The following is a 27,207-nucleotide window of genomic DNA, read 5'->3' as shown; positions in this document are numbered from 1 at the left end:
CCGGAGCGCCGACTCTCACTGACATCACATCAGCTGGTGAGACATAGTGGACTGTGTGTGTGTGCGCGCGCTGGGGTCTAGCAGCTCCTTTCAGCTTGTTGCATCCGAAAGCAAAACAAAGTGGTCTGCGGATCATCCTCTCTCTGGTTTTCCCGAGCTGTGAGCCGCCGTCAGTAGAGGCCGTCAGGGAGAAAAAGGGTTGGCCAACCATGGCCGTGCGCATCATACGAGGGATGGAGGACCTGGTGGCATCGGGCAGCCAGCTCGTCTGGAGCCTGGCGCATCAGACCCTGAGGAGGTGGTACAGTCGTGGGATGATGCCATGCAGACGCTTACTAGAAGCCTGGTTCAGGATTGGAAAGTGCTACCAGGTATGACAGCAGCATGGATGCTTTCTGTAAAAAGTAAATGAATTTAACTATAGCAAGTTTAATCGATTGCTTTAGTGACAGCATGTGGGATTAATTACTGAGCCCCAGATGGATTTCTTTAATCACCCATTGCATTTTTATGGCTTCGATTGCGCGTAACCTCCCTTCAACTTTCTCTCGAGTTAAGTGAGCTTTTTTTCTCATCTGGCTCATTAGTGTATGCATGTGTTTGTTTGTGTGAATATGAAGACACGCAGGCTGCCTCTTGGTGAGTCACCAAGCCTGTTTTTCTTAACGAGGGTCTTTCCCGCAGCACATATGGCAATCATTAAAAAAAAAGCAGCATGACCAGCCGTTTGATCTCACTGTCTGGCTGATGAGGAGAACTTTTAAGGTTGTCTTTGAAATGCATTGTTGCTGGAGCACCTGAACACCGTCAGGGCGTATGCTAGTTGAATGCCTTCTGTGTAAACTTGAAAGTGTTCAGGTTCCTCTTCTTTGCTTTTTTTCCAGCACTGCCACCTGCATATCTTTGGTAAAAGATGGCACTTGGGTCTTTTTTTACTAGTTAATTACAAAGGAATAAAGGAACAAAAAGCTAGAAATATTAACATGGTGACATGTAAGAACAATGACAATATTTAGATCATTTCTCTCAGGTATGCAATACCCTTTAAAAGCTCTTGAAAAGAGTTCTAAGAAGTACCACAAGTACCAAATCAGTTTAATCTGTTTTCCCTTTTCTACCTTTCAGAATTACCTACACATTAGTAGAAGAAGGCCTGTTGTAGATGCATTAACGTCATATTGTAGTTGGTCAAGTTGGGGCTAATTGTAACTAATTGTTTTGTTTGTAAAATCTTCATTTAAAAAAATGAGTTCTATCTAAAGATAAATATAGTAAAAATATACAAAATGCCTTTCTGAAACGTAGCGGAGTAGAAGTTTGAAGCAGTTTTAAATGCAGGGTGGGCCCGGCTCAGCCTGAGCAGGTCAGTGTGGCTGGAGGGGTCATGTGAAGAGGGAACCCATCGGGGCCCGTAATGACAGAGCTTAAGGGGGATGACCTCCCTGACACAGTCGCAACCTTTTCTTTTCATCATCTGGGACCTGGGAAGGTCCGCTCTCTTCAGCTGGTCTGAGGGCAGCGATCTCTGTCAGCCCTTTGAAAAAAAAAGAAAATTGGATAAAAGTGTCTTTGAAAAGTATAGCGGCTTTGCCAGTGCTGCTTATATTGAACAGTAGATTCCCATCAAAGTGTTTTAAGAACTCATTTCATGTTTTGGGAATTTTTTGAAAGGTGTTCAGGAGGCGTTCAGGAGAGAAGACTTGGATTTGCACAGATTTTGAAGGTGAATCTGAAATGCAATGGCTGGCTGTGAGCTTGACATCAGACTGATAACTAGAGGCCTTTGTCCATTTATGTTTTGATGTCACTGCCCTGCAACAATGCAGCATTGATAGATGGGAAAAGATTGTGCCATGGGACAGTCACAACAATGAAAGGGGTACATTAGTGATTAATCCCAGATTAAACTATGGAACACATAGCCACATTTATTTTCCTTATCAAGACGAATCAAGGTGTGCATTTCACTGAGGTGAGCTTCAGTAGTTCTTTATTTTTCCTTGTTTACATTTTTTTGTCAGCAACAAAGATTCCTGCCTCTTCTGGACCAGTGAGATATGGAGCTTAACAGAGTCCCGCTGTGCAGCCGGGTATGGTGCTGAAATATGCGGGGGGCTTCAGTGCAAAAGTTAGCACAACAGCAAATTAGCGTGACTGCAAATAAAACCCTTTTGTTGAGAAGTACAGCTCTACCCCCAGAACCGTAAATCACACTGCGGTTTGGGGCGTCGAAACACAACACAGTGGAAAAGTAGCTTGTGCAGTTTAAAAGTGAAACGGCATGCTCTGTTGTGGTGCAGAGAACAATGTGTCCTCGTAGAGAGTGAGGCTTAACGCCATGCCAGAAGGCGTCTTCCCGCCCCGCGGTCACGCCGGACGTTGACGTGACCCTCACTTTCCAACGCAGAGGCCAAGCAGTTGGATGCCACATGTTTTTCTCTGAAGTCGCAGAAACAAAAAAAAAAAAGGGTTGTCCCGGACACATTCCAACAACAGACCATTTAGGCTCTGCTCAGTGTCACAGAGCTCAGACAGTAAAATACTCGAAGATAAAGTTCACAGAGGGATGGAATAGGATTGTGCCTTTTTTATAGCATGAGCAAGCTCCTTTTCCGGACTCTGCACTAATCTCTCATCTACTGAAAAGCATATTTTAACACATCAAAACTGCTCTGTGTAGAATTAAAAAATGATTACAAAGCATTTTCTAAAACTGTCTCATAGAATAAGTGTTGATTTACAACACAGTACAAATGAAGATTGTGCTTTTAGCTCACTGTTGTCTGCCTTTGTCTCCTTTTTGATACTGCCACTAGGGGGTGCCAGAATCAAGGATATAAAGATTCATATAGTGGCTTTAAGTATGTGAATTTTTTCTTTTATATTAGACCAGACTTTGTCTCTACCCATGTGGTGAGTTGGTGGACCATTACCACTGATGTGGTATTCAACAAAAGATGTGGTACAATACATCAAACATGTCATACTATCACTTTTGAGAGTGGAAATGACACAAATGAAAACTTCAAATCCAGGGGTTTTGCCGGGTTCATTCTTTCTTACTTGGTCTGGTATAACCAGTAGCTGATGGTGGCTAATGTCAGCTAACGTCAGCAAACTTCATACAAATGTTGAACTATTTCTTGAAACTTAAGAATGCTGTGGTACTGAATTTAATTTAACCGACAGCAGGATTGAGTGAACAGCGTATGCAAATGTAAAATGGGTTTAGCCTGCTTGTCCAACTCTGGTGATAAATGCCTCAGGCACAAACTTTTATTAACACAGAGAACAATAAATTCACAATGCTACATTACATATGATTTCCTAAGTGATTTATGACATTTAGTATTGACACTACGTTTCACCCACAGCACTGAAACAGATTATATAAACACCACGACATCTGAATTTGTATAAAGGAGTTAGAATATTGTAAAATATCACCTTGGATTGTTCACACACTGAAATATGACTTGACTAATATTCATCACCACAATAATATTTCTACCTCGTCCTGCAGTGAAAGGCAGTTCTGCTGACTGCAGCGGGATGAATCCTGAAGCCATTCATCTTAAACAATGCAGCGGGAATTCAATTAAACCAGGACTTCATTGTCTTTCGGTTTTGTTTCTTACCGGCAGAGGAACACGTTGGATGTTGACATTTCAGGGATTTTCATTAGACCGGCATTGCTGCAGAGGAAGGATATGTGGGCGAGAAAGACAATAGCATGTGTGGAGCCTTAACTTCAGAGTCTTTGTTTATGACTCACGGTGCTCCTATAAAGAGCTGATTTATGAGTCTTCACCGTTTTTTTTTCTTCTTTCATTCTTACAAATAAGGACGATGATGTCAGCAATGACTTTGATGTTTGGAAGCGTGCGTCCCATATGGACACCTAACGGATCCTCTTATTCATTCAGCACAAAGTCATTTTATTCTCTGGGCTACAATAGAGGAAGAATGCACAGTTTTGAGTGGAGAAGTGGAGGTGGAGGTGGAGACAGTGTGCTTTACCAGCGACCCTGTTGCTTTGCAGGAATTGTCTTAACGTTGTCCGTCCTCCTCTAGATGACCGAGGGCCGCCTGTGTCAGGTTCACCTCCTCGATGGCAGGAAGCTGGAGCTGCTGGTTCAGGTAGAGGACACTTACACTGTTGGCCTCCTCAGGCCCCCTGCAAGATTATGTTGATGTATTGAAATTCTGTTGGATTTGATGACGTGTGTTGTTGGATTATTGTAAAGAATCTGGCTCCTGCATTGCTTTTATTTCTTGTCAGTGTCACATGTGCACTTGCTTTACATGTCATACCTGTTTACCTTTTAGCATTTATATCTAAGCTGAACTCCTGTGTTTTAATCTCTACTTTCCAGCCCAAGCTGTTGTCCCGCGAGCTGTTAGATCTGGTGGCCTCGCATTTTAACCTGAAGGAGAAAGAATACTTTGGGTTGTGCTTCATAGATGACACGTAAGTGCATTTCCTAATACTTTTGGCATTTTAAAGACAAAAAAAGTGCAACGTCCAAGTGGTGCGTGTGTTTGGTTTTATTACTTCTTCTATTAATCAAAAGGGTTGGGTTGATTTAGAACCGACGCCTTAAGAGAGGACAAAAAAAAGAAGAGAGTAAAATTACGATAGCAGTATTCCAGCACATGATTTGTTCTTCTACCCCTGACCAGTGGCCAGAGTAACTGGCTCCAGCTGGATCGTAAAGTCCTTGATCATGACTTCTCCAAGACTTCGGGGCCTTTGGAACTCAAGTTCCTGGTGAGGTGAGTGTTCTCACTGCAAAAGCTTGCCAAATGAGGAATACTGCTTTATTAGAAACACCAGCCTATACTGAGGATTGTAAATGTCAATGTTTTGTGTATTAGACTGAGTTGTGAATAGTATATGGACCTAATATGAAACAAGTTAGTGTCGAGAGCTTCATGGCCTCAGAGGCTGGTCCTGACCAGCAGGTGGCAGTGATGGAACACAGTTTACACAGTCTTGCTGTGTGATTGTTAAACTATATTTGACACATTGTGAATAACGCTGAGGCATCAGCAGAATGCATTGATGTTCTATCTCAAGTGAACGACCTTGCTGACCCGATAAAAACAACTTTTCACAGGTTTTATATTGAGAAGATCACCTTCTTGAAAGACAACACGACAGTGGAGCTGTTCTTCCTGAACGCTAAATCGTTAGTGTTTAATGTAAGTGTTTTTAAACATTTATTTTCTACAAAACTTGAATGGGATATAGGCCTACATCTTTTTATATAGTCCTTGTAACCAAATTCGGCATGTCCTTGAGTTCCAGATCATTGAACACAACTGTTTGCCTTATGAGGAGAAGTCTAATCCAACTATTGATCTGCCATCATTCTTGATTTATCATTGACTCATAAGACTTCATTCTGCTGGGGGTTGAGAGTCAGATGATCAATATCTTGCAAATTGTTTTTTGTACTATATTTCTGTATTACACACAACGTTTATTCTAAATGCGTATTGTTCATCTCCTCTATTTTCACAACTTCATAGCCTAATCTGGCCTCTTTTATCTTTATACTGAATTATTGTGCATACATAACGTTTGTAATGCAGTATTTGATTCATTCATAACATGCTATTTATTGAGGAAATGCACGTCTTTTTAACCTCACAACATTTACATTTTGAAAAACTCTTGACTGCATATATTAGATCTCAAACGGTTATCCTGTATGCTGCATTCAAATGCTGTTGGAAATATTATAGTTTTACTTAAAGTTCATGTTCACTGCCATACAAGCAATATGTTATTGTTTAATGAAGTTGTTTGGCATTGCTTTTAAAATATCCTACACTATAGTAACAGCATAGCGAATAGTTACAGGTTCAGGTTGTCATTTAGATAAGATTAGGTAAAATGAGGTTTTATATTACAAAATCAATTTGTTTAAAATGTATTGCGTATTATAATTATCATAATAGAGTGTAAAAGCAAAGTTAGATCATTCAAATGAGGGTATTGGCAGGACCACTGATTCCAAGTGTTCCCTGTAAACACTTTGATAGGTCGGCAGGTAGTTGTTTTAGGAGCATTTAGGATTGTTCCAACCGTCCGAGGAGCACGTGAATGCACCATGTGATCAGACGTTGCCGTGTAGGTTTTTTTTTCGCGGGTGAGAGCAGACTGGTCACCATGGGAGACGGAGACAGTTGAACCTGCTTTCGGACTGTACCACTTTACCGAGGGAGGGGGGCTGTAGCTTCAGGCAGGAATCTCCAACTAGCCTTCCTATTCAACCACTGTGTGTTTTGTCGCATATAGAAAGTGTAATGCTCACTCGGGTGCTGGAGTAACTGGAGTAAACACACTTCACGGACAGTTTCACACACACACACCGTATTGTGTCTCTTCGGCATTGGTTCAGTCGGTAACGGTGGTGGGACCAAGAGGTACGGGACGGGAAGATTTTCTCTCTCCAAGTCAAGTGTTTCGGACACAGGGAGTGCACTTTGTGTGTGCGTGTTGTTTTAAAAAGACTACGTTAATTTTACCTATTTTACAACAGGAGACCATCGAAGTGGAGAGTGAAAATGTTTTCAAGTTAGCCGCATTCGCATTGCAGGTAAGAAAGAGTTTGTGTCGCATGCTTCCTAGACTAGATATTTTGTGAATGAAGACTCAACATTTGAAAATGTCTCCTGCTTTGGTCGGGACTATTGTTAAATATATTTTCTCTTTTATATTACTATCGGCCTCTTTAATGTACTTTTGCTTCGAGGCAGTGCTAACTTGAGTTATGAGATAAATTAAAACGTATTTAAATGATCTTATCGTGTTACGTTAACCCCTTGTTGCAGATTGTGCCTGAGGGTAACGTTAGCTAACATTAGCATAACAGTTAAGTTAAGATAAAATAAAATAATATAATTCTTTATTAGTCCCACAGTGGGGACATTTACAGTATTACAGCAGCATAGTGGATAGTGCAAACAAGAGACATAGTAAAAACAAGAACAAAACAAGTATTATAAATAAGTAATAAAACAGTAAAGAAGATATACTAAGTAAAAAAACTATACAGATATACAGACAGAATCATTTTTATTGCACGGTGTAATTATATTGCACAGATTTTTACTGGGTCATTTTGTAAGTTGTGCATTTTCTCATAGTGCTTTTTACTAACTGCAGTGTTTCTCTTTTTAAGGAGTTCAAAGGAGAATACACCAGGTAAGAAGTTATCAATCTTAAAACCTCTTTATGAGATACACGTAGAAAGGTGTGTGTTACCCAAAAGGTTTTTGTAACAACACCAAGTTGTTGTGTCATTAAAAACATGTTTAGAAGGAGCACATTCAGGGTAAATTAGCTGAGAAGGAAAAGTAGTGTCAATGAATGTCAGGTACAAAATGCTATGGTAAAGGTAAAGTTACATGTAATAACATTTTAGGATATTTTTTGCCAGCAGTCATCCATACACCTTTTCATAAACTCGTGCAGTTGAATGTGTTTGTTTCTGTACTGTGACAAAGAAGGCAGGGTTTGTCAAGTTGTTTGGTCAGTGCTCAGTCCACAGAAGATAAACTGTACAGCGAGTTAATGTTCAACTTGACTTGGTCGGATTTTTATTTTAACGCTGTACTTCCCTGAGATAATAATTCCCTTGATGTGCTCGTGTGACATTGAACTGAACGCCCCCCACCCCCGGCTGGCTCGCTGCCATCCCCTCACGGTCCAAACATTGCCTTTAAAATCAAAACACTCTTGTTCTCTTGTCACACCGTTGACTATCAAGGCAGACGCATCGTGTTGACACTTTCAACAAAGGCAGACATGTTGTGACTGCATGGCCTTCTTTATAAATGTACTCTCAAACACAGCATGTGTGCCGGTGGACACTGGTGGGAGAATTTGTACAAAACCTGGAGAATCTGTGCACTAGTGGAGAGATAATGTTTTCATTGTGGGCCGTGCTCTCAGAGGCTTGACCTGCCGATAAGGTGCGCTGCTTTTTTTTTTGTTGAAGGGCATTGGCTGTGATTAGTAAACACTGCTCAGTCTGTGAGCGACCGACTGACTGAGCAGGTTGAAGCAGCACAACCTGTGTGTTTTTCCCAGTGCTCTGCCTCTAAAGGCCTCTCAGTCCATTATGTGCACACAAAGATTTGTGCCCTGTGAGGAATTGCACGTGAATGGTTTGAATGGCCATACCAGGCAATGCTGAAAATGCAGTTTGACCCCCTTGTCAATCCATTGCCTTTGTTCTGCTGCAAAAATAACCAAAAAAAATAACCTGGTTTCACCTGCTTGTGCTCTCATTGACCGATATTTACAGGCTAGATGGATCTGATACATGTTGGCCGTTATTCTTTTGTACGGTTTTATGCCCGGGTGTTTTGATTTAAAGCTGCTTCAGCCTGAAGTGTACTGTACAGTCTGAACTTTCAGTTCATGTGGGAGTGGGGATGGGCTGTACTTTGTACTGACTCTGAAAGCACAATAAAAGACAACCTGCCAACAACTCTGGTAGAATCAGCGTGGAGGGGAGTGTGTCCAAATCAAGTTGTCTTTTTCTTTATTTCCGCAAATACTACTTCCCCCCTGCGCATTCTGATTATAGTTTCTACATACTAGGTTTTAGGACACTTTATAGCTCACAATGAAGTTGTTTTCCTCAACACTGCTCTACTTGAATGTACCGGCACCAAACTCTAACACTCTTATCGTAGCGATGCATCCCCCCCGCTGTCCCGTGGCAGTATTTCTCATTCCTGTCTGCAGTGTCCTTTTAACTAGTTCTTTGAGAGAACAGGCCCAGTAAATCCCCTCATAAAGCATATAATATAAATGTGTCTCCTCTCCACTGTATCAGCAAAGGGCCCTGGAGCAGTGAGATTAGCTGTGGAGGAGTCAGGGAGACCTCCTCCTCCTACAGTCAGCTGCCTTAAGAGGGATGAGCCACGGCCCACTGTCCAATGGCAGACAACTTGGCGTCAGGAGGACTCACTGTTATTGTGGTGGTGTGGGCCAACCCCCCTGCTGTGCATTGAATACATGCGCCATCAGGTTTCACATTGTACTCGTATCAGAATTCTCCTCCCTCAGTCAGTATTGCATTGTGTCTTTACAGTACTGAGTCACACCACCTGCAGGTTTAATCCACAGCTGATTGCCACAAGTTACAAGCTGAAAGTTGATGAAAGAGTTTGTGGAAATCACTGAATTGCTTGTTGTCTTTAGTTATGCGTCAGAGTAACCGAGCAGGAATTATTCTTGTGATTGTCGTGGGGCGACTGGCTGAGTGGAGAGCAGGGCCGTCTTTCAATCAGAGGGTTGGTGGTTCAAACCCTGGCTCTGTCTCTGGCACCACTAGTTGCAAGTCGATGTGTCCTTGAGCAAGACACTTAACCCCGAAAATTGCTCCCGTAGCTGTGCCTACGGTATGATAGCATCTGAAATGTAAGTCGCTTTGGATAAAAGCGTCAGCTAAATGACTGTAATGTAATGTAATCAACTTTAAAAGTGAGCTAGAGACATTGTCTTTCCAGCTATGAATACACTTTTGTAGTTTTAAATCCACTGTGATTTACACAATGTCAGTTGTGTTCAAATGTTCCCCACACTGACCAATACTACACCCGGACAGTTTTAGTCCTCGGTTCTATTTGCAGGTGTAGCCTGTAGTTAGTGGTTCATTCACAGCAACAGGCTCTCTCATTGTGCTCCCTCCACAGTCACCACTTCTCAGCCCCGCGGAATATAGCTGACACATGAGTATTATCTCTCCCCACGCTGGGTAGGCTGCGCCTGGGCCGGGTGTAGGAGTTGCCCCCGCGCTGCAGGCTGCAGGGGAGATAACCCACGTAGTAATGAGTTCCAGATTGCTGACGGGGCAGCGCGGCTTTCGGAGTAGATCACCCAGACAACGCCAGGCCCCTGCCTTCGCCATAAAACGTACGCCATCAAACACGCGGCAAAAAGTGCCGTGGCAGCAGAAGTCAGTCAACCCTAGGAGAGGTAGCTACAGGGAAGAGTGATTCAAGTGCCTCTGCCCTTACAGCGCAGCGGCTCACCCTTGTTTTTGTTTAGTAAGCTGCTTCACATAACTGGAGCATTATGGGTCTGTCCTACCATGTCAGCGGCCGTTAAATTCCATTCATCTTTAAAGAGCAGGACTTAAATTGATGTCCGATACGTGTTTGGGGGTTGCTGGTAGAATACCTGAGAGTTTATATCATGTACAGTCTGACCTACACATCTGCGTTCCGTCTCAGAGGCCACCGACTGTTTTGTAACCGCGCTTGGGGCTCGTACAATGCTTTTCAACACAGGGAGAGGCTGCCAAGTGCTTGTTGAATGGCTTTTGTTCAGGTCTCCAGTGGACTGGCCCGCCAAGCCAGAGCCCTTTCTTTTTGTCCAGCAGAGAACTGTAGATCCAGTACTCCCTCCTACACGATGTTCGAGTGACCCATAGTTCACTGTCGAAGAGCTTGACGGTGACAAACAACACAATGTGTCTGAACAGATAGGATGGCCAGTTTCTCTGTTTACTACTTAGAGTTTGTGGGTGACACCGATCGAACCCGTTGCATCCGTCATGGTGTGAATCAATACAAAGTAGTTTACCTCCCAGTACAGAGAATAGCTGTGTGGAGTGCGTCGCTGCTGAGAACCTACATAAAATGGCTTTGATGTATATATTTTTTAAGATATCTTGCCAGGCCCCCTTTTCTTTAAAAGGCTCCCTATGATTTAATGGCCCTGCATGTGCTGTTATAAGTCAAGTCTGGCAAGACATGAGTGAAGCTCATGTTTAGTCTCTTGGCAAGTAGTCCTACTATTTATAGACAAGAAAGATAAAAACAATGTCCTGACACTGCACCTTTTTCTAAAGGTTTTTTTCAAACATGAATTATCGCTGCCATGCCTTAAGACAGAAGTTCAAAACACACTGAAAATACGAATGTGAAGAAATGTCCTCTACACATTTTTGGGCTTTGAGTTGGGATTCCTGTGTAAACAGCTACCTTCACTTTCCTTATGGTCCACATGCTGGTGTGAAGCACTCTGTTCAGCTCATAACAGGGTAATATAGTTGTCTAAATGTAGAGCTTATCATTGTATAGGGGAGTCAGTAATTACACCATGATAACCTGTCTCTCATCAATCAATGTATTTTAGGTGTTGTGTCTCACCCAGCTAAAGCACAGATGAGTAACTAGAAAGAACTCTTTTCTTTGTGAATGAATACATTTGCTGTTTCTTAACGTGTGTGTATGATATTTTCTTCTGTTGTCAGTGCTGAGACTGCCAGATCAGACCTGAAGCAGCTCCCGGTTCTGCCCACTCGAGTATTAAGAGAGCACCCGTCTCTCAATTACTGGTAAGTTTAGCCCTTTTCTCCACAAGATACTCTTACAATTCAGTCGTCAAATAGCCTCAGTGGTCAGCACCACTTCTTTCCCCAGAACAGCAGCTTTGAGTGGAACAGTGTCAACAGAACGGTCTGGTACTTGGCAGATGGTTTTTCCTCTGATGAGGTGACTAATTAATGCCCTGGGTTGTGTTAATTACGTTTGCCCATTAGCCCTTGTGAGCGCACAGAGAGGTGCTGACAGCCACCGGCTATCTAACGGATTGCTGTCTGTCTCTTCAATCCACACTCACTGCTGTTTTGTTTTTTTCCTCTCCTCTGCTTGTCCTCGCTTCATCTGGCTAAATGCTCATCCGAGGCTGCTACATTCATTTTAATATCATAGTCTTTTAGTGCACATGAACACGTCTCTCTCTCTCTCTCTCTCTCTCGCTCTGTCTCTTTCTGCCTGTTAAGCCGTGCTTGGTTTGCAGCCTCGCTATGCTATTAAAAGGGATGATTACAGTGGCGAGTAAATGGGATGCATTTGCAGGGGAGGTAGATGAGAGCCATCAGCGGGCCAGTAGGCCAGACGGCATTTTCTGCATGAGCAGACAGAATGTGTGTCAAAGAAAGAGCCCTCTCACAAAACCCCTCTGTGGCTGGAATGTGCAACACTTTGATGGATTCTTCATTAAATTATTTATCTCTCCATTTTTGCAGCGAGGACAAAGTGATTGAACGTTACAAGAAACTGAAGGGACTGACCAGAGGACAAGCCATTGTGCAGTAAGTTTAAAAACAACTACATTTATGTGTTTTTTTTTTTGATGAACCTGTGTACTCCAGGCCTTCCTGTTTAACCTCGCGCGTCTGCACCGTGGTGCCTGTTGTTGTAAGAGGTGGCTGTCACCGCGCCAGAATGTGTCATTAATTAGGGGAGGTGCTCTTAGACTCGGCACCCAGCCAGCCTCGGTCCTCCGCTGTGCTTTTCGTGGTACTGTAACTCAGCGCAGCCCTGGGTCATTTAGTCCGGGATGATTTGTGCCCTTGAACTGATCAATGGACTCTCCCTCCCTCTGTCACTGACCTGAAACAAATCGATCATCTTGCCATTGCAAATGACTGCGGCTTAAATCCCACTCCGTCTGTTGTTAAACAGCCACCGGTTGACAGTGATGGAGTGTGAATGTTAAGTGTTAACCGGTTCCCTTCTTCTCTCAAGGTATCTGGCCCTGGTGGAGTCCCTGCCGACATACGGAGTCCATTATTACGCAGTGAAGGTAAGAGCGGTGCCAAAGTAGCTTAACCTCTGAACAAGCTGCTGTCAACGTGCCGTCTTCATTTCTTTCTGCTTAAAATTTAGCTCAGCAATCTGACCTTTATTCACCTAAATGTTTAGCGTAAAGCTTTGATCGTGAGGCCTTTTCCTTTAAAACGCTGTGCTGCAGCTAAAGCTGTAACACATGTTACTGTAGTAACAAACAGGACTATGCTCTACCTGCTTGGGTGGGATAGAAAAATACAAACTGGCTCTGTACAGAATGGCACCTTGAATATTAAAAAAAATAATACATCCAGTAAACCACGGTAGCAAATTTAGTTAGCATGTTTTAGATGATTCCTCCAACCTTCCTTACTTTTACTTGCTTCCTCTGACTTTCCCAACCAAGCCTTATTAAATCAAGGTGTCTGAGGAGATCAAACAGTGGTGTTAAAGTGACTCAGGCAGGCTTGCAGAGATTTGAAGGCCTTCAGTGTATTTGATCTCTTCTTTTGTTGCTATTGCTGTGAACCTAATGGGATAATTGCTTTTGTAACAGGCCTTTCTCAAACTCCCACCAATAAAGCTACCTCTAATGAGTGGTGGTGTGATTTGTGCGTGTGCTTTCATGCAGGACAAGCAAGGACTACCGTGGTGGCTGGGGGTCAGCTACAAAGGGATCGGCCAGTTCGATTTGCAGGATAAACTGAAGCCGAGAAAGGTAGGCTGACCTCTTTTTACAGCTGCACTGTTAACGCTAAATTCCTCCAGTTAAAACATATTTAGTTGTTTCTTTTTGTGGAGTATGTTGTACAAATTGTAAAGCCCTCTGGGACTAACTTGAGGTTTGGACTCGAAACTCAACATGGTTTTCTTACAGTGACATTTAATACTCGCATAAGAAAAAACAAATAATCCTTTAAAGTTATTGGCTTTTAACTTCCTTGTGGAAGTATTTCGGATTGAGCACTGTTTGTGAATATCCTTGCTAATTGAAAGCCCAGCTTTCATCTCCATGCCTCTTGTTAGCTGGTTAATGATCCATCACACTGTAAATAAGTGTAAGGAAGACCCTGGTTCCCATGTCAGTCAGGAGAACGAGGAGGACAGATGGGAAAATATGTTGGAGTATCAGTATGTGCAGCGTGCAGTCAAGGCTGTAGGTATAAGAGCAGATACAGTACATTACTGTCAACAGTGGAGGGAATTGTTACCGGGTTGTAAAACAGCTCAACAAAGTTTAAAGTGTACTTACACACAGCATAGAATAGTGTAGAATGTATTCTTTTGATTCATTTGGGCAGTGTTCTATAAAGTATAGTAAAATACCATTTCTTGCAGGTACGTTTGTATACTATAACTGAAAAACTTTGTACCCCAGGTGTCAAAACTGTACCCTTTTAAACAAGTAGCATTCATTTCACATTGAAGGAAAATAAATCAGACACAACTTTCTTAACTTGATGTTTATTAAGCTACTCTTCTAGTCTGTAGAAGGCCCATCGTGTGCCTTTCATGGTGAGTCTATGTGAAGTACTTCCAGTCCCATGCACTACTACTGTTTTAAGTTGGTACTTTGTACTGAACCTTGTTATGTGATCGTGTTACTCACCAGCCTCTTTCATTAGCCTCGCCGTAGCTGCTGTTACATTGGTAGGGACCTGTTGACTTAGCAGGGTGTGCTGTTTCTCTGAGGCATTAACGGGCACAGCCCCACCATGTCTCTCCCCGACCCTCCCGTGGAAGCTGTAATTATGCTTCTCTGTGGGGAGCAGCAGACCTTCTGGGACTCTGGGGGGGTTGGGGCTGTGCCAGTCAGGTGGGTGGGCGTTTAAAGGTTGGGGACAAGATAGTGGGTGTTGGATGAGTTTTTCACTTACTGATAATTAGAAATGTATGGCTACTTTCCGTTTGCCTCTCAGGGAGTCCTCTATATCTGGAGGATATTGATAGTGCTCCCTGCCTCAGTTCACAGCCCCTGTATTCACCCCAGCCCAGCCCTTCTCAGCATGCTGCCTTCATTATGGTAATCTATGTGTCTGTGTGTCTTGGAGGGAACACAATTGATCAAACAATACAAAACAGTAATCTGCGTATGGGGGCTGGGGTTTAGAGGTAGTACTGGTGGGAGGACGGCAGTTGTGTTGATTCTTTATTTTATTTTTTCTATATATTTTTTTATTTAGTGAAAATCATTGACAGCAGCTACACTAGCTTAACCTCACATTATCTCCCCCTGCATGCATGCCAGTTTCATCACTCTATATTGAATAGCCCGGCCCTCAAAAGCCCACTCGGCCTGCTGTGTTTTAGGAATAGTGGCACATTTAGTATCGTTGAATACTGTCGTTTCCATCACGCATTAGATGCAGTGTATGTAAGTGAGCACTTTCTACATAGACAAAAGGCATAGGCGAAGTATTCCAAAGATCTGCAGGGGACAAAGAATGAATAGAAGATGCCGAGAGGAGAAGCAACATGTCGTGTAGGAAGAGTATAAGTTCAGCTATTTAGTGTAAGGAACACAAACGGAGGAACTCAACAGGGCTTGGACTAGAAAAGTGTGTTTCCGGGACTGAAGCAGATGGCCAGTCGAGACTTAATTCTCCCTGAATCAAACCAGGACACTCGTCTGTTCCTCTTCCTCTCTCTGTGTCTCTCTCCCAGTGGGTGTTGGGACACTCTGTGAGACCACATGCTGGTCCGCACATATGATGAGCCAGCTGAACCAAAATACATCTTCAGTTTATTATCGGGTGACAGTGTCAGCCTGAAAGAAGTGTCTTAGTTGCGAGCAAAGAAGTTTAAATGAAAACTGAACAGATCCTCTTCTCTGTCATTTTTTATTCTGATTAAACTCGCCTAACGGCGTCGTCTTCTTATCACGTTTTCCCAACTTGCAGCAATGTGTCATGTTGTGGAATAGTACAGTGTGGCCCGAGCGTGACGTGTTATGCGAAGGGCGTGGCAGATCTTTTCTCTGTGAAGGCGTGTGAGTCTGAGCCTTCTGACACGTTTTCATCCATGTCAGATTTTGCGGAATCGTGGGCCCTGGGGGTTCCTCGGGTTGTGGGTGTGTGAGCTGGATGTGAACAGCCTGATCCCATCTGAAACCACAGGCATTTTCTGGTTCACTTCCACCCGCCTGTAATGAAATGTTTGGCAAAAACAAGGGAGATGAAATACGAAAATGCTAAAGATAGAAGATACAGAAAATCCAGTGCATTCACTCAAATCTTGAGTGCACTATAAAGCTGCCGTGTTTGCTGCTTTAAGGAAATGGCTACTTTTGTGTTCTCTCCCTGAGAGTTGAATTGATGAGTCACTGCTTCACATAGATGCAGAGTAAGTCAACTTGCTTGCGTGCACAATGATTCCTCTTGAAGGGTTGGCGACCACAGTGAATCACTGAGTAGGAAAACAATGTAGAGACTTGATTTTTGAGAAAAATAATACATCTATAAACTACAGTAACAGCTGGAGTCATATGTTAAATGAGATCAAGTTTAACAATAATTAATATGAATCTCAAAGTTGAAGAGCTTGTAAATCTACATTCATACACAGATGATGGACCGCAGCCGTATAAGTATGAGACCAGGAACTAAAAAAAGTTGGAAGTTCAAGCTGCAAGACTTGCAGTCTTGTGATTTTAGGAGACTGAGGTGTGTCACATCCTTGAAATATTTTGGCCGTGGCTTCATGAGTGGTCGCAGGAGAGTCCTGTAGCAGTTTCATGTAGGTGCTGGCACACAGGTGTGGAGTTTCTCTAATGGGGAGGGGATGATCCTGTGAACGTGTGTTTAATGTCCTCATAGACCTTTGTTCCACATCTGTTGTTACAATGTAAATGATGCTGGTGGTTGTGACTGGAGGGTGTGAATTGGCCCTGGGTCCCCTCTGCAGTGGGGTGAGCTTTGGGTGGTTCCCATTGTTCATTTAGTACCATGCGCTGCAGACAATGTTGGTTATACTTTGACAATAAATCCAACTTTCTCATTCATTGTTATCGTGCATATCGAGGCAGATTAAACATGTAGCTTGAGACTATCGGGGGTCATGCGTGTCGGCACAGTGTTTTCTTTTTGCCTGGTTAGCGGACAGAGTGCTCCCTTTGCCACATGACCCCCCCCCCCCCGCTTAATGATTAGACTATAGTAACAGATTCCTAACATGTTTGCCCCGGTGGGGGAGATGGTTATAGTAGGTTCAGCCTCACCGCAGTGCTTTGTGTGGTATTTACAATACAAAAAGCAGAGAGAACTTCCCAGATGGAAGTGGAGTATTTAAAGGGATCGATGACTTATCTGTGACTGGAAGTGGAGCAGAACCTAGCCCTGCAAAATGTTTTGTGTACAACCTGCTCATCTTGTCTGACTGAAAAGGAAGTGAGCTGTGAGAGAGAGAGAGAGAGATAGAGAGAGAGATATAGAGAGAGAGAGAGAGAGAGAGAGAGAGAGATCCTTGAAGGCAGCCTGAGGTATCTGTGATGCATCTGTGACGTCAGAGGAGGCGGGGGTGGTGAAGGGGGCGTGGCCAGCTCAGCTGAAACTCTTGCAACACCTATCTGGCTCCCTGAGAGCAGACAAGAGAGCGTATTGTTCGAGGAAGCTCTAGCCCTGTGGGAAGCTCAAAGTCAAGGGATTCAATACAAACCCCAAGAGAACTCAACAGGGAGTTGATAAGCACAGAAATACCCTTCTACGGTAAGCCTCTTCATTGTGTCCAACTATTACCTGTCCGGCTGTTTTTAAATAGACAACAGGGTTTAATGCTGTATTTGCTCCTGAATGCTCTCTGTAGTGTGGTGTTGTACCGGCTCTGTGGGATCTAGAGACATGCGCTCTGTCACGGTGTGAGCCGGTCTGTTGTAAATGTGTAATGTGTTATAGTTAGTTTGCTCGGTATAAATTAAGCAAATTATGTTTGTCTCGGTGGAAGTGGAGATGAGTTCACTTATCGTGATTTCTTACCCGCGGCATGGTTTCTCTCATGTATAACCATATCCTTACAGGACAGTAACAGGTAAAACAATGGTTTTACATTTTCTCCTACATTAGTCTTAAGTCGAGTAAAGACCTTTTTTCTTATTTATCAAAGCGAGCGCAGGGAAAAGCTGCTCACAGACAAAATGCTCCAGATCTGTTCAGTGAGCCCAGTATCAGTGGAGCAGATGTTTCATTCTGACACACAGAAGTCCCGCCTCTGTCTCCCTCCACAGCACGGTGCAATGAGGAACTGGCCTGCTGCCTGGCACGATTTTGCTCCATGCAGTCGCAGCAGCAGCAGCAGCATAATGATTGCACCTGTGTTAGCCCCCCAAAACCTACACTTGACCGGCTGCTGGCCCGTCGAGCCCCATTCACAGCCTCAGCTGTTCTGTTGTGTTTCTGCTAATGTTGCTAAAGTTAAAAGATATGGCGCTTAAAGGAAAGCTTCTCTGAGTAAATTGATGCAGTCCTTTGTGTGTCATATGACTGTTTTATGGAGTGCAAATGGGCATTTTAATTGTAGCTCTGTGTTGGCTTGTGCACTCACTGATGTGTCATGCCTCTCTACCTCTCCTCCCCCCCCTTTCTCTGCCAAACTGTCTCGTTCTCTCCACAGCTGTACCAGTGGAAGCAGTTAGAGAATTTGTATTTCCGAGAGAAGAAATTCGCTGTTGAAGTGAACGACCCACACAGGTCAGAGAAGGCAACCCGCTTAATCTATCTGAACTGATCCTAATAGGTCCTTTTTACTGTTTTAAAATGTTCCCATTGTAGCTGCTGCTTGCTTCAGATGTCCTTATCCTACACCTTACACAGTGTGAAGGGCATCTGCAGCCAGTGGCCCACTTAGGACACCATGTTAATAGCTGTAGCTTTATGTTCAATGAGTGTTTTCTTGCTGTATAAAGTCGACTTCATTACTGTAATGTTGCTATAAGACCTCTGCCCCTCACCCAAGCTTTAATGTGGCACTTTAAGCCTCCAAAGCTGTTATTAAATCCCACTGTCTGTTTCAAAAAGGAGCTTGATGTCACCGCTCGTCGCTCTTCACTATATTATTACACAAACACCCACAAATTTAATTGGCCAAAGATTCTAATCTTCTTTTCTAAATCTTTGATTTGCACATCTTAATGAAAGCCTTTGTTAATCCACCGTCAACTGTTTCGTGTTGGTATGCAGCTGTTGCACAGACTTGCCTCTTGGATGAGCACGAGCGCTGAACCTTTGTCTTGTTATCCTCTGCAGAAGAACAGTAACCAAGAGAACTTTCGGACAGACTGGTCTGGTTATTCACACATGGTATGCCAGCCACGCTCTGATTAAAACCATCTGGGTGATGGCCATCAGTCAGCACCAGTTCTACCTGGACAGGAAGACAAGCAAAGTGAGTGTCTGTTCACTTTACTTCGTTCACACCTCTTGCCAACTTAAATATTGTTAAAAACAGCTTCATAGTCTGTAATGCTCATTTAAACAGGCTGTAACAAACTTCCTCTCTTTCTTCTCCAGTTTGATTATGGACAGAAGTTCAGTATAAAAGGTTATTGTGCAAGTGTCACAGCGTGGTGTAATGGTGACTGTTCATCATGTGAGGCGCTGCCTGATCCGTGTCCCATGCCCGTGACTTGTGTAAATAAAGACATATGACAGGTTTGATGTAAATAGTTCCTGAGCCTTGTGTTGAGAAATCGTCGCGTCTATTGAAGCTGAGCTAACAGGCGGTTGGGTAGCTTCAATTGAAAATGCACCAGAGCTTGTTATTAAGTAAAATATTTGTATCGCTCTGCAGATATAGCAGGCAGAATGGTTGCAGAGGGAGTGCCTAATATTATGCCTATTTTTGCATTGCCTGTGCCCTAAGAAGAACCATATCCAACCCAAAGTAAACAAAAATCTGCCACATGAAGTTATTAGTGTGGAAGGGATACATGTATTTTTACGACCGCACCATTGAGAATGAATAGGAAAAGGCCCAATGTGTTCACAGCCTGGGTCCTGGTTCCAGTGTTGAACGTTGTCCGAATACGCTGAAGGTACGCTCGTGTTTGTGTTTATGATGCGTATTTGCTGAGCATCGGGGTTTATCATACAGTATAAGTGTTGTGTGATGAGCACTTTGTGGCGGAGATGGATGAGCGTGTGGCTGCAGTCAAATGAGGTTATTCAGCCGCTGTCTCCCTCAAAGGCAGATGGCGTGTCAGTGCTCATCCAGGAATAGAGCCCGCACTGATTGATGAGAGAGCAGCGCACTCGGGGTACCGAGCATGCAAATGGCGCCGCTGCTATCATTAAAATGAAGTACTCACAATCCCTCCTTCACTGCTTCTTGCCTTCCTTCTCCTCCCTGTTTCCTCCCCCTTCCCCCTCTTACAGTCAAACATGGCCAAAACCAGGAGTTCAGGAGACATCGCCATAGACCTCACAGAGCTCTGCGCCCCGCGGATCACTAAACTGTCCAGCATCGAGAGCAGGGACCAGCTTATCATGGCCAGCAACGGCAGTCTCATCTCAGCCGGTAAGCGGAGAGTTAATCGGTTAGCGGCTTCTGCTCCACATCATGAACGATGAGTGATGATTGAGTGCTGTAATTTGCAGTTAATCAGATGTGTGTGTGTGTTCCAGGTTCCGCCGACTCTGAAGTCAGCGAGGAGCAGAAGAAAGAGAAGGCTGCCGAGTTGAAAAAGAAAGAGAAACACCTTCAAGACACGCTGACACAGAAAATTGAGGAACTGAAGAAGATCTGCATGAGAGAAGCGGTGAGTCATCTCTCTCATTCTGTTGCTTTCCGACGCCGTTTGTAAAGGTCCACACTCCCAGCTGACTGTTGGTTGTGGTTGTCATTTGCAGGAGCTTACGGGCAGATTGCCTGACGAGTACCCGTTGGCCACAGGGGAGAAGGCACCTCATGTACGACGGCGTGTCGGGACAACCTTCAAGCTGGATGACCTTTTCCCCTATGATGAGGTCAGTACAGCTGTTGTTGTGTTGTGATATGTCTGTGTTGTGATATGTCTCTGTTGTGAAATTATGAACGTTACACAGATCTCTGTTAGACATTAGATCATTTGACTTTTTGAAACAAGGCTTTAAGAGTTTAACATGTGGTTTGAGGCTTATATTGCAAAATGCTTTGCGTGAAAAACTTGTTGTCAATTGGGAAAATTAACTTGAATCAGAATATAAATGTAAATATGAATCTGTCAGCACACTGAAAATGAAGTGTTTTGAAGTTTCTCTGTTCTTTATTGTCGGGAAATTCCCTGCTCACTGCGTGTTGCGTGTTCCCCCGCAGGACCCACATCTGAGGAATCTGGAGAGCAGGTTCGCCTTGCAGCAGAAGATTGTGGAAGCGGCCATCAAGTTGTCCAACGAGGGCGACCTCGGCAAGACGGTGAAGAAAAAGAGGAGAAACAACTGTCTGGATGCAATGAGGAAGCTGGAGGAGATCGAGAAGGAGATCAACGCCTACAGGATCAAGAAAGGAAGGAAGCCCACCCAGAGAGCCTCGCTGATCTTAGCAGGTAGACGTCATCAACAACAGCAGTGAAAACTCTAGAAAGCCTACGCTTTGCTTGTAAAATAAAGCTTGAAATTCACTTTTAAGAGCTGAGCATTATTGATTAGTGGTAGTTGAGTTAAAAAGTCTGTCACTTTCTATGAAAGTGGAATATCGGAGGTGTCTCTGAGGGCCGTTTTCTCTCTTCTGTTACCAGATGATGTCAACCTTTCAGAACTCAGCTCTCTGTCGGACAGCCTCACTCTGGATGATGGTATGTTCCCAGGCATAGCCGTGCTCAGTGTGTCATGTGTTCACTCCCCTATTTGCTGCATTTTAGATCCATTTTAACCAATCACAATCGCTTTTATCTCCCAGAGGATGAGCTCAGTTCCCAGAGGCAGCGGTCCAGATCGATTCAGTATTCCCCCAGACCACACCATGCTGATACTCTGGACATCCACTACAACAATGACAGACGGGGCTCTGCCAATGACCAGCATGCAGACAGCAGGTATACAGCTAGCACTGACACCCATTGAATGTATATGAATTTTCCGTGTCTGGCGGTTGTTTTTGTAGACGCACTAAGCATGGAGCTAGTACAGACCTGTAGAGTCGATCCAGAGCTACATTCCTGCCAGTCTCCTCCTCCTCCCTCCTTTTCCTGCCTCTCCAACAATCTCCCTCTTATCAGCCCAACGCACCAACTTTAAAAATAGATGGAAAAGAACATGTCGCTGCCTGTGAAGGAGCAGACAACAATTCCAAGAAGAGAGCAGAGAAGAAAGGGGGAAACAGGAAAGTGGCCCTGGAGACGTAGTTTAAATGGCAACTACTTCAGGGCTGTTTACAAAAATGATGTGGGTGATTTAACCTCATTTTAAACCGCCATAATGCTTGCTGTTGCGTGAAAAGAAAGACCAAAGGACTTTGTAATGGCAGTCATTCAGGTGTGAGAGTTTTTTTCTTCTTCTTCTGCTTCAGTTTTAAGAGCAAATGAAGAGACGGTAGAGGTGTTTTATCTCAATAACAAGCTCTTCTGACCTAAAGAGAAAACATTGTTCTTATCTGTGTTCCAGATTACAATACGGCCAAGTCCAGGAATCACTCCACTACAGTCACCGCGAGGCCTTATCAAGCCACTGCAGTCCGTTTAAACCGGCTTCCAGACAGCCACGTGATGCCCGCAGCATGCCCCCCACCCCCATCCTGACCCGCAACGCCTACAGCAGCACCCAGCTCAGGTAGGGCCCTGATTCAGCACTCTTATTTGTTTTCTCTCGAATGTCTGCCTCATCGACAGCTCATGGAGCCAGTTACGCATCAGTCGTGCCATTCACATCTTGGTTGTGCACGTGTATCTACGAGAAACCGCAATCCATCTGCTAATAGCTAAATGAATGAAGACAACATATAGATACAACATACAGCTTTTAATTATTGTTTCTAAATCACAGATCAGAGGATGCTCCACAGCATTTCCGCCAGCGCAGCGGCAGTCTGGAGTCCCAGTCTCAGCTCACGACGGAGACCGAAGCTCCCGCGCCGACGTTCACCTTTTCCCCGGCCCAACGCAGCAACAGCACGGAGGTCCTCGATGACGGCTCGTCCTACACGAGCCAGTCCAGCGTCGAGTACAGCGTCCCCGGGAACCACGCGCACCGGCGCAGAGCTCGCGGCCGCCACAGAAAAGACCTGTACGCCAACACGGGCAGCATGCCCAACCTGGCTCAGCCGGACACCCGCTGCTACGCCAACCAACCGCGGGCCAGACCCACCACGACAGCCTACTACGTGACGGGCTATCCCAGCTACGCGGAACCGGAGCCTTGCTCCAACGGAGTCTACATGTACGAAAACGAGATGGAAGGGCACTATAACGTCAATCCCTCGTACCACCACGCCCCGGCAGCTTACTACGGCCACGGCATGCACTACGGCGCTGACGAGATGGACGCCATGGCCCAGAACCCGTACGCCACGCTGAGGCCCCCCAGGAACCGGCAGGCGCCCCGCGGCAACGAGCCGGTCGTCAAGAACGTCCAGAAGGCAATGGTGGCCGAGCACTTGAGGGGCTGGTACCAACGCAACGCAGCGCACAAACAGGCGGCATACAACTACGACTACGACAGAGGCTCTCAGCAGAGCCTGGGCTATCAGACCATGCCTGCACCGCACAACAGCCACAACGGCAGGAACATGTCCTACTCCACAAGTGAGATCACTGCACCCTGTATTACACACTTCAGTGCGTTATGTTGTTATGTGGGTGGGTCGGTTGCTGACCATTTTTTTTTCCTTCTCCAGTGTCCTCAGTGTCCTCTAGCGCAAACTGGCGAGGCCACATGAGTGTCGGTGGTGGTATGTCGGAATACGACATGCCCGTGCACGCGCCCCAGTCCTACTCCTACAGCACAGCCCCCTACAGCCACTCCGCCAGGTGAGAAAACAAAAACAACTCATGTCCTTATCCAATAAGCCACTCCCTGATCCTTCTTATCCTAACCTAAGCACTACTGTTTAATTACCTAGAATGGATGGCTACAGAATATATAAGCTGCCATTTGGTTTTGTTATCCCCCTTTACACGCAACAATACTGTGGACTGATGTATAGCCGTTGTTACCTTTTCTTCAACCGTAAATTAGGAAATGAGAAAACATGAGTCTGCTTAACATGACAACCTGGCTCAGCGGTAGGATTAAAGGATCTGTGCAGCCTGCGGTCAGTTCTTCCTCAGAGCTTAAGACCGGTCCTGCTCTCCTCCTTAACTGTCCACTGGCCCCTGCTTTCTTATAGATATGGCGCCTCCGGGACTTTTAGGGGCCCCTGGCACAGCCCCGATGGCCGGAGGCGCTGTGCCGTTTTCCCTACTAGTTCTTCCCCCCCAGCTTCCTCCTCCTCCTCTCCCCCCTTATCCTCCACCTACTCCCCCAGCTGTCGGGTCAGGCAGGTGGCCTCCAGCCCCGCGCAGCCTCAATCCTCCAGAGGGCACAGGCTCAATAAGGTGTCCTTTGCTAAAGGTAGTTCATAGTAAGTAAACAGCAGCGGCCCGGAGCCTGTGCGTTTGCTTCTCTCAGTTTGTCTGCAACGTGACGCCGTAGTCTGCTTGTTGATGTTTTTGAAGTGAACTTTGCATTTTTGAGATGTTTGACTCGTCTTTCTTTCATTGTCATGTATGATGAAGTAACTGCATGGCTTCAAAATATACACGCCTGCCCTACTTCCACTTCCAGCTGGCATAATGTCATCCAGTGGTCACATTTCTCTGCCGTGTGCCTTCCACAGTTTGTTTTGCGCTCTGCTGTTTGCCTTCCTCTCGGCCCGTGCAGAGACTCCCTGCCCATGTGCTGCCACTCACCCATTGATCTTTGCCCCCCCCCCTCTCATACGCAGATGTCCCACAGAGTTTGAGTGGCGGAGCCGTGATAGGATGGCGCGCCCTGCGAGGCCTTTAGAGAGGTGTGGTGCTGTTGCCTATGCTACTGACCAGAATTACCCCCCCCTCCCCCCCAATTAACAGTCACAGCACAGAAGAAAGGGTGAGAGACGAGAATTTAAAAACTTCCCCACACGGTTATCATGGTGATGGTGGTGTGGCTTTTTTCTTTTTTGTAAATATATGTGGCAGGGACTAACAGAAAGCTCCAAATCATTTCACATTGCTCTGGCTGATTTGTGCTTCATTGCTCTGGGTGTGCTGCGGTGGTGGGAGAGCACTTGTGTGGCAGAGGATCAAATGTGACCCCTGAATATCGTCGCATCTGAAGGCTATGCGTGTGTTTCGTGTCTGTGTGCATCTGCTGTGTTGTTGGGTGGGAATGTTTGACCCTGGGTTTGCCTTCTTCTGAAACAGATTCATATTAACACGCCTGAAACACATGAAGTAACTCGGTACATGGCTTATATTCCTTCTTTCGTTTAGTTGCCTGAACTTGGCACTACAAAGCCGATTTGACAGCCCAGGGTTGATTCATTCTACGTAGTTAACCAGTCACAAGTTACATTCAGTTTGTTACCTTGTCTAACTTGTTTCAATCCGGTGTGTTTTTTACAGATCCTACATAGACGTCAGCCAAATGGACTCACACAGCAGTCACCAAATGCACACTGACCTGGAGCCCGAGGACCAGATTTGCTGGCACGAGGACTCAAAACCAGGAACAATAGTGTAGCCGCCTGTCAGTCAGTGCGCTGTATTAACTCTTTCACCGTGACGAGTTGTCATCGTGCCTTAGACTGCACTTACCTGTTTTTCTTTACGAGAGGATCCAAAGAATGAAGGAACTTGACCCTAAAGGAACTGGAGTTCTGTTCTCTTGAAATGCAATAGCCACAAACCGACCCACAGCCTTGTGATCAGAACTGAACCCAACGCCGGGCATCACTGCTGGATTGCGAGTGTTTGTGGTGATGGCACTTGTGCACTGAAACTATACCAGGACCTGCTGTGGACCGTGTGGACTAAAGATCTCCGGTGTTTCTCTGTAGAGATTCACAAACCAAGGACTAGGACTGTCTCTGTGAGAGCGCAGTGAGCCACGATGAACAACGCTCTGCCACACACACACACACACACACACACACACACACACACACACGTATGAACACTGTAACCATGAAGGATTGGAGGAGCTTTGATTTGAGCTTTGACATTAGCAAAAAAATGAAGGATTAAACTCGTTGAAAATGAGTCAGAAAGACGGCTACTTCCTGGAACATCCCGCAGTCAGTTTTATCATCGCATAGCTTGTAACTACCACAGTGTACTCTTGATTGTCATTTACAAAGTATTCAGTCTGTCAGTACTTACAATACAATTGAGCCAAATACTTGTCACCGTTTGAGTATTACCTGAAGTCACAAACTTTGATATCACTGCCACATCCGATCAGTCACTGCAGGAAAAAGGAAATTTCCGTTTTTTGAATTTTTTATTGTAACATGGTTATTTCATCCATGCTGGACATCATGGAGTGGTGCTCCCAGTTTCTCTCAAGAGAAGGAAGCTGTATGTAAATGTTGGTATTGTAAATACACTGGTTCCGTCTTTTTTTTTTAGAGCATTTTTATGTATTTGAAAAGCATGTAATATATAGTAAGCAACTGATTTTTAAGCTGGTTCTTAGTAATTTGTAAAATTGCATTTGTTTGAATAAAAAAAAGAAATTCTGCATTTGAATCGGTTCAGTTTGAGGGTCACAATTATTCATGAGAACAGTCTATACATACTTTAAAACCTTTAAATCTTGCACTGGGAGTGCAGGAAAACAGGATTTAAATCCAAATCCATTAAATTAGGTAATTGAACGTTTGTTCAGACGGTTTCAATTAATTAAATGAGGTTTGAAGGAACCACAATTACTGTCACCAAATAACCTCGAGTCTCATTTAGATTGCATTGCTCTGAAAAACAGGCGTTAGAATGGTGTTCTTGGTAAACTGGAACACATGAATACATTCTCCAATGCGGTGCATTCAAGGAGGCAGATTATAGTTGGAAAGATAACTGAAGAGTTTTCTTTTTTAGTGTGTGCTTGTATGCTGAGCTGCAATCAGTGGTGATGAGAGCTGATTATGAATAAATGATCGTCTTTTAGAGACGCTCTGCTGCTGCAGAGCTCTGCTGCTCTGCTCCGTGGTCCCACCAGCTGCTGCGTCGCCTCGTTTTCTGCGCCGTTGAGCCGTAAAAACCGACCGAACCGGTCTTTAAAAGCTGTCACACCCATTATGGGCTATAACCTGTTCTTCTGTCCTCCCTGTGAATGACAAGCTAGTGGTTATAACACCGAACCCTCCCTGCAGGCATCCATGTTGTAAAACCTGCTATACACATGCATTACCCCCCACCCCCCCCACCCACCTACCCTGTAGATTATCCTATAACCCTTCACCTCGTTTCCCTTCCTTCCTTCCTTCCCTAGCCGGGACACATTTTCTATTAGAGTGTCCTGCCTCTGCTTCCTTCTCTGTGAAGGCCACAGTTGAGCAGCTTTACTCTGTGTTTTTTGCTTCTTGAGCGAGCTCAGGGGAGGTCTCGGACACTTTCAGCTCCTTGGCTTTACCGGAGGCAGTGTGTGGGGTTGGGTTGGGTTGGGTTGGGTTGGGTTG

General features: G+C 44.7%; 1 protein-coding gene across 1 annotated transcript; it reads left to right on the top strand.

The window, feature by feature from the left end:
• Positions 1–209: 209 nt before the first annotated feature.
• frmd4ba (FERM domain containing 4Ba) lies at positions 210–24,130 on the top strand (the record flags this gene model as incomplete). The annotated part of the gene is made up of 23 exons (XM_079156770.1): positions 210–371; positions 4,075–4,140; positions 4,377–4,471; positions 4,684–4,776; positions 5,121–5,205; positions 6,552–6,608; positions 7,194–7,216; positions 11,286–11,369; positions 12,063–12,128; positions 12,565–12,622; positions 13,238–13,324; positions 18,211–18,287; positions 18,843–18,981; positions 19,971–20,112; positions 20,220–20,353; positions 20,445–20,561; positions 20,890–21,118; positions 21,311–21,367; positions 21,472–21,607; positions 22,176–22,340; positions 22,554–23,311; positions 23,404–23,536; positions 23,896–24,130. 23 exons carry the CDS (start codon positions 210–212, stop codon positions 24,128–24,130), a joined length of 3,198 nt encoding a protein of 1,065 aa, XP_079012896.1.
• Positions 24,131–27,207: the final 3,077 nt, after the last annotated feature.

The sequence above is a fragment of the Pholis gunnellus genome (assembly GCF_910591455.1).
Source record: "Pholis gunnellus genome assembly, chromosome: 3".
In the NCBI taxonomy this organism is placed as follows: Eukaryota; Metazoa; Chordata; class Actinopteri; order Perciformes; family Pholidae; genus Pholis; species Pholis gunnellus.
This window is presented reverse-complemented; position numbering and strand designations above follow the sequence as displayed.